The sequence below is a fragment of the Coptis chinensis genome, unplaced genomic scaffold (assembly GCF_015680905.1).
Source record: "Coptis chinensis isolate HL-2020 unplaced genomic scaffold, ASM1568090v1 utg912_pilon_pilon, whole genome shotgun sequence".
Classification (NCBI taxonomy): domain Eukaryota; kingdom Viridiplantae; phylum Streptophyta; class Magnoliopsida; order Ranunculales; family Ranunculaceae; genus Coptis; species Coptis chinensis.
The window spans coordinates 364,032-376,323 of NW_028238191.1; the positions used below are offsets into that span (position 1 = coordinate 364,032).

The window sequence follows — 12,292 nt, forward strand, 5'->3', positions numbered from 1 at the left end:
ATGAGCCAATTAGGATTTCTCTCTCACTAGATAAGAAATTAGGGTCTTTCTCCAAATACACACAAAAAAACACAGTCAACCTAAATTGACTTTTTTTTTTTTTGTACTTGAGGAGAGACCCTAATTACCCCCTAATTGGCTCTTATGTAGTGGGGGTAATAGTAGTTAACCCAACAATTATTGTAAAAAATTGACCAGTATACTACATTACTACTAGTCTACTAGTGGACTAATCCCATTTTATTTCCTTTCCTTTCCATGAGTTAAAATTTAACAAACACACCCTTAGTTTTTTTTAAATATTTAGAAGTCAGGCCAATCTCAACCAGTACTAAACCCCATCTCGTTATACAACTCCATTTGCATATATTGCAGACAGGCTTTCCACAAAAGGGCCAATACTGTAATTTGCTCTATAATTTTTCATGCCATAAGACTTGGCCATAAAGTCAGCTGAAAATGTGTTGAAAGTTGGAACTCAATCACCAAAATCAATATATAGAATGCAATGTTGATAGCTGGTAATTTATTTGGTATCAATACAAACCAATGAATGTTTTTCCACGTCGAGTCTTTAGAATTGAACATGGCCAAGCACTCGTTCTATCATAATTTGTTCAGATTAAGTCGAACTAGTAAGTTGGGTACGAAGACAAAGTTATTCCAAAGTGTTCTGTTCAAGAGGGCAGAGAGTGTCAGAGGCGTCTCTGTATTCAAAGGAAATAATACTTTTGTTTCAGCCGCAATCCCTTTTATTAAACCCCAACCTTGTTCCACTCCTCAAAAACTTGAAAACTCACACAACATAAACTAAAACCCCAATCACCAAAACTAAGGACAAAATGAAGCTGACACTGACAATAATCACCCTCACAGCCATTTCACTCTTCTCTGTGGCATTTTATCAAAGACGTCGTAATCATAAAAATCCACCTCAAATTTGTTACCTAGACACAGAATTAAACAAGCCCCAGTCTTCATTTAAACGTGTATTAGCTGATAACTCATATAATCCATTCAAACACTTGAATCGAAACCGTGGTACATTTCTCACTTTTTTCAATATATTCATTTGTTTTATATACATATTTTGTTTTAGCTAAAAAGTGTACTGCATTTTTATTGTTTTTGTTTTAGATAATGTGCTGAATGTGCATCCGTATGAGAAGGAGATTACGGAGTTAATTGAAAGTAATGGCGTTGAGTTTTCGAGGTTTTTTCATGGTGGGGCTGATTTGGATATGGAAATGAAGGAGAGTTATGTTTGGGTGGATAGTGAAGTGGAGTTAGTGAAGCTTGTGGATGTTTTGAGTGAAGAAAGACTTTTTGCTGTTGATATCGAACATCATAGTTTACGGTCTTTTCTGGGGTTTACGGCTTTGTTGCAAGTAAGTCTGTTTTGTATCATGTGTGTTAAATGTGTGGTGGTGTTTTCGATTTAGGATTAATGAATTTTTTTGAACAGATTTCTACTCAGAAAGAAGATTATTTGGTAGATACTATTGCGCTTCATGATGTAATGTGTCTTCTTCGCCCCGTGTTTTCTGATCCTAATATCTGCAAGGTAATATTCAGCTAGTAGTTCTGTTAGGTAGTGTTTTTGAGATTTATTTAAAGACAACAATGGGAAAGAAATTGACTTGAAAATGTAAGCTAGCACAAGTTTGAACTAGCAGAGGTTGCAAAGTCAATAAGTTTTGTATCTGATTAGAAATTTTTTATTTGGGGTATGAGAATAATGACTTTCTGACAATTACATTCCCACAGTTCATGGTACGAAGATGGTATGAAGGAGGTAATTGTGAAAGAATTAGTATTTATTGAAATAAATACTTGAAATTTATGCAAGAGATACAATATTTGTTTGTGCGTATAACAGGAGTTCTACATATCTCTGGATCTTATACATTGGAAACCGATTAACATGAAGCTTTATCAAAAAGAGAGAATTAAAAAGTGAAACTTAACAGATTGCATAATAATTGAATTTGTTTATTGAATACAGTTATTTACCTGGTTGTAAATACCAAATGGACTAAGAGATTTAGGAAAAACAAAAGTTTGAAAGCATATGTATAGTCATGCACTGTAATTGTTGCGTATGGTATCCTCACGTGAATAGCTTATTTTTTTATTTTGTATTATATCTGCTTCAGCTAATCTGGATTTCATCTAGCTCCTGTTACATGTCCATGGAAGTTTATTGAGTGTTTGACAAGTTTCCTATAATGTAGGTCTTTCATGGAGCGGATAATGATGTGACCTGGCTTCAAAGAGACTTTCACATATATATTGTGAACTTATTTGATACGGCAAAGGTTAGTTTTAATGTTCTGACAATACCAGGTTTGACAATTAGTATTAAGTAGATGTCTAAATAAGCAAGGTTGTTATGATACTGGACTCATTGCGGCTAAAGATTTGCTAAATGCCGATTGTGAGTTTCTTTTAATAATTCATTTCACAGTTAGTGTATAACACAGAGAAAATAAAGGAAAAAATAATGTTAGGGAAGGGACCTGAATTGCAATTGATTTTCTTACTTGCTATTCGTGTTCCCTTGGTGGTTATTTAGAAATAGGTAGTTTGCAGTCACAGACTAGACTTTATACGCATCCCAAATTGCTGGTTGATGTTTTCCTTGCAGGCATGTGAGGTGTTGTCAAAACCGCACAGATCTTTGGCATATTTACTTGAAACGTACTGCGGTGTAGCCACAAACAAAATGTTACAGGTTTGGCTTCAAATTACCTTTTAGAGTTTTAGATTGACCTGTTTTTATTTATTTATTATTATTATTATTTATTATTTATTTATTTTGTATGCTTATTGCTTGACTTTCTTTGTATATTAGGAGTATCTATATATATTATTTAAAGAAACACGGGACACTGATTCACAACTTTTAATACTTGTATAGTTCTATGTTCTATCATGTGTACATATACGCCTAAGCACTATGTATATAATATGTACGAAATACATGTGTTTGCATCTGTGTTTGTGATTGTGTTGTTTGGTTGTCGGTTTGCAGTCGGCAATAACAATCATAAAACGTAAAGAGAATAAAGAAAGAGTTCTGGTTGTCTGAAAACATGCATCTCAACATTATTGTGTACCTTTCAAATTTTAAAGTTTCTTCTCTCCACATAGTTCTTTACTTCTTTTCATCGAAATACTGATTGAAAATCATGGAGATATACGTGACAAACTGACAACTGCGGGTTACCTGTCGTCCCAGCTCTTTCAATTGTTTATGACTATGGAATGTCCCTTGGAATTCAAAGATATGATATCCAACTGAATTGTAATCTTAATTGTTAGTGTAAGAACTAAGATTTGCTCATTGTGTGTCTTTCTGGATTACAGTGTGAAGACTGGAGGTTGCGCCCACTCTCAGAAGAAATGATACAATATGCTCGTACGGATGCTCACTATCTGTTGTATATTGCAAGTTGTATGGCTAATGAGCTAAAAAAACAGACTACTGGTATACCTCTCACCATTTCTTAATTTTGTTTTATATGGTTGTATTGATGCTTCTGATAATGAAGAAATTTCATTATGAGAAATACCATTTGTCATACTTTCTTTTTCCTCAAAAAAACAAGATTTTGTTAATTTTGGGAGATACGTTATCCCACTGCAATTGATGAGTACTAGGAAATACTCATTAAGTCTCTTACTCTATCCAGAAAAGACCCCATAAACAAGGAAGTTTTTACTTTACGGATTACTTGCTCCAAAACTGAAAAATTATCCTGAAAAGTTAAAACTTCTGGGCTTCATTTCAGCCAAATTATCAGAAAACATAATGCATGAAGGAGTATCTTCCCGAAGCTGAGGCTGACAAGTTGGAGATAAGCTGGGACACTGAACATGCCCAATTATGTTGATATTCATAGAGTAGATTCGATAAAAAAAAAGTGTTTACAGGAGTTGATGCTATACATCATCCTGACGTTATTGGGCTGAAACTTTGGACTTTTAATTTAAGGACTAATGACTGATTCTATCTATAGTAGTCTTTCTATTTAACCTAGTGGCTTCAACATAGATGAAATAACTTCTCTGAACCAATTTTCATCTGAAATTTGTCTTAAACTGTTGATAGTCTTTTTCTTTTTTTCCTTTTTGTTGGTCATTTGTCTTGATGAACAATTTTACGTTGAAAATGTTCATACTATTTTTGTCTTGACAATATTTCTCAGAAAATATAGTGGATCTTGATGACGAATTCCCTTTAGTTCGTGAGGCTAACCGACGTTCAAACATGATTTGTTTACAACTTTACACAAAAGAGATTGAAGCCTCCCCTGGAGAGTCTGTGGCACAATCAATATTGTCACGCAATTTTACTGGTCAAGGAGGTGTTTCATCAAATTCTGAAGCCAAGGTGTGCTGTATATGTCCATCCTGTCATTGTTAATCATCTTTTTTTGGTGGTTTTGTTTCGATACAATATGTCTTATAACTTCTACTTTGGTTTCAGGAGCTTGTAGGGTGTCTGTGCATGTGGAGGGATTTAATGGTTAGTGCCGTCCTAGGCGTAGGATCCAATTATGGACTACTTTATTACTGTAACACGCTGTGATGCTTATGACGTTGACCTGGTTCCAAATGGTTAATCATGGATAACAGTTTACACTTTACATTTGGAATTTGCATGGACTCTAAACTGGTATTATTTGTATTTGCCAATAATTGGAAGTTGAAACTAATTGCAACTAAAGAGTAAAGTAATTTGGATATTGACACTAGCTTGTTATGCAAATGAAACATACTCATAGTGGAAGTAAAAGAATCTGAAACATTTCATGGTTTGCTTGCAACTGAAACATTATTATATGTTTTCAAGAGCTTATAAATGGCTGTCTATATATTTAGTAAACTGCAATTCTCTGTTGGATTAACTAATATGATTGATAACTTAATTCACTTTTTGTATTATTAGTCAAGCTATCCTTCTTCAATATTTGTTTTAGTTGTCCGACAAAAATAGATATCTGCATCAACTCTTGGATATATTGTTATGTGCAACAGTGAGAATATTCCTTAGACTGTTCCAGACAATTAAGCTCACTCTTTTGATAAAAATTCTCTTCAGGCTCGTGTGCATGATGAAAGTTTGAGATATGTATTATCAGATCAAGCTATTGTGGCTGTTGCATCAAAAGTTCCGACAACTGCAATAGAAATATATGATACTATATCTGAAGCTGATCTGGATGTGGAATTTCTCGGCGGTGGTTCCTCCGTTCCTTCCCCTTCCCCTGTTGTTTGTAGCCATCTCGAGGACATCTGTGATCTCCTTGCAGGAAAGATTAGCAACCTAGGCGATGTTTTTCAAACACTTCCCCAGAAGCATCTGGGTCCAAGTGGGTGTTGTCCACTATCTATTTACAATTATGCTTTATTGACTAAATCAAATTTGAGAGTTACCAATGGTTTCTCTGCCAAACAAAATGGCATTAAGTCTTACAAACAGTTTGGTCGAAAGGCTTCTCGTTCTAGACAACTGCTTGTAAATAAAATTTCATGCAAATCTCCAGTCTATCACAATTGTAGGATTTATGCAAGCGATGGTCGACTGCTTTGCTATTGTGATCGCAGAAAACTTGACTGGTGAGTGGTAAGACTTGTGTTTTTGGTTTGCATTTTTCATTTTCCATGTATTCACAATGCTAACTTCTCAAAATTATAGGTATCTTAGCAGAGATCTGGCGAAACTTGTTGAGAATGATCCACCAGGTATAATGCTTCTTTTTGAACCTAAAGGTCGTCCTGAAGATGAAGATAATGATTTCAATATCCAGAGTAAGAAGAACATATGTGTCGGTTGTGGTGAAAGGAATCATTATTTACGATACCGAATAGTACCCTCATGCTACAGAATGCATTTCCCTGAGCATTTGAAAAGCCATCGTTCTCATGATATTGTACTTCTTTGTGTGGACTGCCATGAAGCTATTCATTCAGTTGCAGAGAAGCATAAGAGACAGATAGCTGCAGAATTTGGTATCCCGCTTTTTGTGAAAAAAGTGACTGAATCAAGTCAAACTGATATTATTGATGGGACATCTGGGTCTGAGGAAAATGTTGAGGAGGCAGGTGTGTCTCCTTTGCAATTACGAGCTGCTGCTATGACTCTTTTACGTCATGGACCTAATATGCCGGCAAAACGTAGGGAGGAGCTTACCCTGGTGAGATTGCTTTTATATTTTAGTATAGGTGAATATTTAAAAGCAACTCTGCAATTGGAGAAGGATAGACGGCTTTGTGAGTAGCCATTAATAGATCCTTTTTTCCGTTTCACATCTGATGTTAAAACATAACCTTGATAGTTTAATTTACACTAGGACGTTCAGCAAGTTAATTATTTGGGATATGAAACTTTTGGGTTTACTTAGTTTATTTTACTTAGTATCTTTGTATCTTTGCAGACCGTGATGAAATATTTCGGAGGGAGGAAAATATCAACTGATGATCTAGAAAGTGCTCTGTTAGTTGGTATGAGTCCTCATCAGAGAAGAAAACATGAGAAGAAAAGAGGATTACCTTTCAAACATTCTACGAGTGGTCATGTTTCAAATGAGGCCAACTACAATAATGCTGATAGCATACGCCCCTACACTCTTACAGAAGCAATTAAATGGGACTATAAAAATGGACTGGAAACTGCTACAGAAGCCAATCTGGGCATGGATATGGATGCGAGTACAAGAGATATTCATAAAGGTTGTGACTCAAAGGTTAAAGGTGACGCTGCTACTACTGATGGTGAGGATCTGAATTTTAACATAGCAAGTCTTTCGAATAAGGGAAAAGCTACAGATACAGGTGAAGACCTTGAAGATAAAAGCTTATCAGATTCCACATATAACTCCTCACAGTGTAAACCTAGCGGAACAGTCTCTTCTATGTACAATCAGAAAATGTCATTGTTAGGACACGGACCACATGGAAAACAAGTCGTCGATCATCTGCTAAAGAAATATGGGGACGATGGAATTCGTGTATTTTGCCAAAGGTGGAGACAAGTCTTTGTGGAAGCTCTTCATCCTCGTTTCTTACCATCTGATTTCCGGAGACTGTTTTGCCAGAGGAAGACGGGACTTCGGTGAATACAGTGTGTATAATCCCATTAAAAAATCTACACTTACGGCAACAGTGTGTATATCAATGACAGTGCTTGCTCTGCGATAAAACATTATCTGGATCTCGAGGTATCTTGCTCTTGTCCCGGTGGCCTTTATTCTGGTTGAAGCTTGAATAAAGGAGCTTGCCGTAGTGGTTGTGTAGATATATCTACACTGATCTTATTCCACATGGGTATTTGACCTTGTACTTCCAACTGGGTGTTTGGCCTCCCAAGCTTTCACAAGCTTCTGTCAGGCTTTGCCAAAATTCTCCTTCTTCCATGCTGATTATTATACTAGGGAAATTTTAACCAAATGTATCTGACATCAAGTAGCCTGCACTAGTTTATAGTGCCCACAGACTAGTGCATTTCAGAAAATTAAATTTCTGCTACCCTTCTTTTCATCTGTCTTCAAAATATATTCAAACACAACAATATTGCTTCATTTCTTTTCGAATGTTTTATGACTCGGGCACTTCTGCACTTTTTATTTTAATTGTTTTCCTATAATAGGCAGAAGAGAATGGGCGTTGTCTTTTTGCTTTCGTTTCACCCATTACCCCAGGTAATCATTGTGATTCTTGTTTCTTTTTTGCAGGGTTGGCAGCAGATTGTTTGTCTTCAATCAGGTAATCATTATGTATGTACTCGGATATGCATTTAAGGAATACTGGCTGCCCGTTCTAAAAATATTTCCTATAGTTGTTGGAAGAATTTTTTTCCAATATCTCCTGTGTTCATTTTTGTAGCATTCAAGGTACGGGTTTAAAACCTTTAAAAAAAAACGGGTGTTATGGTTTGGCATACTAGTTTGTCGTAATAAACGCACGCTAAAGTAGCTGCGTTGTAGTCCATCGTTTTCCAGGATCTCTATGCAAACAAGAAGCAATAAAATTCTTGAACTCTCTAGATGCATTAACTGGTGCTTCAGGTAGTGCAGATACACAAATAGCACACATTAAAGTATTAAACTAGCCCACTCACCTTGTCTACCAACAGCAAATGGAAATTTTCCAAAATAAAATTCCAATAAACTAACACCTAAACTCCATATATCACCAGTTGGCTACCGAATTTAGTGAAGGTTAATGGAGAGAGAGATCACAAATTCACATTGCAAAAACTGAATTACATTATGTGTCATCTACTAATTGTACTAAGGCATATCAAGTTATAGCTTTGGAATTATAAAAATGGAGAGTCAATGTCAATCTAATGTTTATGTCCCAACAGACACCATCTATTACGAAATTGAGATTCACATTAATGATTTGTATAGGGAAGATAGTCTTCAAGTGCTCCAATGCGACATGAGCAACAACGTTCTCTGCATCTTCTCGACTTGATCTCCATGGGCCACAATAAAACTCGAACCTTTTAGTAAGAGATCAACCTGTGGGGCACTTGGACTCTCAATCCCCTCTAGTCGGGGATCCCAATTCGTCAATGACTTTTACAAAACCTTGGTATCTACACTGGGCGGAACATCTAAATATGCTTAAGTTTTTACATGAACCCAGACTGGAAGGGCGTCAGATTATTTTTACAGTGACAAGCCCGACTAAGCTTCATCTGTTCTTGTTTGCAATGCGTTGGGGAACTTAACAAGTGGTGCAGTGATTTCCTCACCGTCATCGAGAGAACTCTTTTCTTTTTTGGAAGGATACAGAAAATAATGTTGGACAATGAAGAGAAGGTCAAAGAAAATAGATACCTGCAAAAGATCAGTTCAACTGATGTTAAAACTTTAAACACCTCCTGATCATGATGTACTGCTGGTAATTTGCCATGTCAAATCAGGTGGATCTAAGCAGTTCTGCAGTCTTCTATATGACTATATGTACTGAAAACTTCGAAAGTTCCCCAGGTTAGTGTAAATCATTGGGAACATAACATTATGTAAACCATGGGGCACATGGAGTTCGGGCATTCCAGCCTTAAAGATTTTAGTTAACGTGTCTATTTAACAAGAAATGTTCATTTTCTAAAACTTCCATTTACAGATTTTAGTATGGCTCTCTAATATAATTTGGCTTTCCTTCTATGACCTAACGATAGTCGCAGAGATGATAGATAATGTATATGTCTATGTTATAATTTTTTAGGCGATCTTTAGGATTGAAGTCATCTAGTCTCATTAGGTAGTAATGCATTGAAAGCTCCACTGAGTATATTCTTAATTGTTGAATTAATCACAACCATTCCATAATAATAAGAAGATTAAGCAACCTTTCTTTAAACTAAACTAACATGGTTTGGAGCTTCAAATGATATTCCAAAGTGTTTTGTTCAAGAGGGCAGAGAGTGCCATAGGCTTCTCTGTATTCGAAGGAAGTAATACTTTTGTTTCAGCCGCAACTCCTTGCAATGGTGCCATGCGAAGACGCAATTCACTTTGTGACTGAAATGTAATGGTTAGTATTTAAACAGATTACCTTGCTAAACTTCAAACTTCGCTTTGGCGTGTCGCTTGGACTATGTTATGGTTAAATTTTGTAAAATCAAGTATAACGTCGACCAGAAGGTTGTCTTCACTGTCATGTGTATTAGGCTCTATTAGTAGGTTTGTGGAAGTGTTTTTTTTCTATTAGTAGGTTTTTATGATTGTAATGTGTTGTCGAGCAACATAAACATGCGTAGTACTCTAAAGCCTAGGCATAGTACTTTTAGTTTTTATACCAAAACCATAATTTGACACATGTTAACCCATTTTCTACAGCAATTGACTAAAATACCATCGTTTGATTATTTGCACCTATTGATATTCCCTCTCCATAGTCTCTAAAATTTCATAAATTTTAAAATGTATTTGAATTGAAAGTAAACCTTTAGTATTGTACTTTAAATCAACATTTTAAAATTCATTAAGTTATTTTGATCTCAATGTTTTACAATGCATTTTTAAATATTAGAATTCACTTATAACCAACCACCTGCTTTGCATTTTAAAATGTATATGGTGTAAAATTAAATTTGTCGACACTAGACTTTAAGCCTAAACCCTAAACCTCTACACACTAAACCCTAAATCCCTGTAAACTAGACGCTAAGAATAAACTTTAAACCCCAATAGACTAGACCCTAAGTTTGAACCCTAAAAACCTCTAGACACTAAACCCTAAGTGCATAAACTCTAAACCTCAAGACACCGAATCTTAAACCCTAAGTGCTAAGTGCATAAACCCTAAACCTCAAGATACCGAATTCTAAACCCCTATAAACTAGATCCTAAGCTTAAACCCTAAACCTGTAGACACTAAACCCTAAACCAACTTATTGTATTTCACAGTAGTTGGTCGGAACTACTAAATAATAAATTGCTGCATATCATTATGCATATACATTTTGAAATGCATTAGTATTTTAAAATAAGTTTACTATGTTGGTGGTTTATATTTCTGTTGGTGGTTTATATTTGTGCATATGCATTTAAAAATGCAAAACAGGTGGTTATAATTGAATGAGGCCGGATCTTCTCCACCCAAGTGGAAAACATTAGCCATTACACCTTACAAAATATTATTGACACGTGTCCCCTTATTGAACACCTAAAGTAACGGTGTTATTTAAAACAAAAAAAAATCATTACAAAAATTAATTGTAATAAACATCAAAACATAACTTAATTATAATCAAGTCATCAAAACACTAATTGTAATAAACATCAACAACTTTTGATTGATATTGATTTTCAATATTAGGTTGAAAATCAATTAAATTCCTTTCTACGTGATCAATTTGATCTTTACAAATTAGTAATTTGATGATTGGGTTTTGAGCTTTAATCATAATTTTGAATAATTTAATCTTTTTTACTTCAAGTTGAGTTTTAATCAGTTCTTTGGATTATTTTTTGAGTATTAATCAAATGCTGTGAAGTTATGTGATAATTTATGATTGTATTTTCGACTTTCATTTAAATCCAAATGTGGTTTTCTATTTCAATAGAAAATTTGGCAATTTCATTGAAATAATAATAAGAATATTGTTTAAGAAGAGAGAACATTTTTTAAAACAAAACGGTGGAGATTTTTTTTTTTCCATTTTCCATTGAATTTTTCTTTTTTTTTAAGTGATTTTTTATTGATTTTGTTTTTTGGTTTTAAGTAACACCGTTACTTTGGGTGTTAAATAAGGGACACATGTCAAAAATATTTTGTAAGGTGTAATAGCTAAAGTTTTCCACCCGGGTGGAGACGATCCGACCTCTAATTGAATTATATTTTTTTTTATGAAAATATTTAATTTGGTAGTTATGTAAGGGTAAAAAAGAAAATAAAATGATTACAAATCTCAATAATTAAATTGTCCACTTCCTAAAAATGTTGGTAGTTATAGATAACACTTTTGAATCTTGTTTTTTTCCTTGTACAAGTAGTTTTCACTATATAAAAAAGGTAAGTAATAGTAAATTTATAAAATAATATTTCTCAATCTTATAAGTGTACAAGGAAAAATAAGATTGATAAATTTTTTAAGTGTACAATCTTATATTTCTCAATCGATATTGTTTTCTCAATCTTATCAAACAAGATTGATAAATTTATCAACACGTAAATTATTTTCACTCGATATTCTTTTTTGTTTTGAAAATTTTCTTGTTTTGTTACTTGTAGTTGTTGAATATCTCATCCTTTTTATAATTGTTTTTCCAAATTGTTTTTCCATTTTCAATATATATATATATATATCCTAATTTTACCGATAAAAAAAACAAACAAACAAAAATTTCATTGAAAATTATGGTTTCTAATATTTTCTTCCACTATTTCAGGTAGACTTGGCTGGCTACCAGATGGGACTTGCATGGAGACTACAGATTCACTTATGATCTCATGACATTTCTATGACTATCTTAATTCTGATGTAATAATCTAGACTGATTTTGTTAATTTTCTATACTATTAGCACCTTCTGACTTGATATACCGTGTTTTCCTTGGTTTTTATTAATCATTAGGACCATATACATGTATTAGATTTGGGCATCCAACTCAAAACCATATGACTATGATTTTGTCATATTATTGCAAGATAGGAGCATTCGGGCTCCGCGTGCGCTAAGGGTGCTAAGGGAGCTGTTTCCTTATGTTTGCACAACTTTTGTAGCAATTGTGGCTTTACCTTTCGACTGTATTAAGAAAAGAAGGCA

General features: G+C 34.3%; 1 protein-coding gene across 1 annotated transcript; it reads left to right on the plus strand.

The window, feature by feature from the left end:
• Positions 1 to 474: 474 nt before the first annotated feature.
• On the plus strand, positions 475 to 7,680 carry LOC147472728 (protein RRP6-like 3). The gene is made up of 11 exons (XM_086588354.1): positions 475 to 1,041; positions 1,138 to 1,388; positions 1,466 to 1,564; positions 2,235 to 2,318; positions 2,648 to 2,734; positions 3,370 to 3,490; positions 4,212 to 4,396; positions 4,493 to 4,531; positions 5,108 to 5,625; positions 5,705 to 6,203; positions 6,444 to 7,680. The coding sequence occupies exons 1-11, from the start codon at positions 843 to 845 to the stop codon at positions 7,122 to 7,124; spliced, it is 2,763 nt and encodes a 920-aa protein (XP_086444480.1). The 5' UTR covers positions 475 to 842; the 3' UTR covers positions 7,125 to 7,680.
• The last annotated feature ends 4,612 nt before the right edge of the window (positions 7,681 to 12,292 follow it).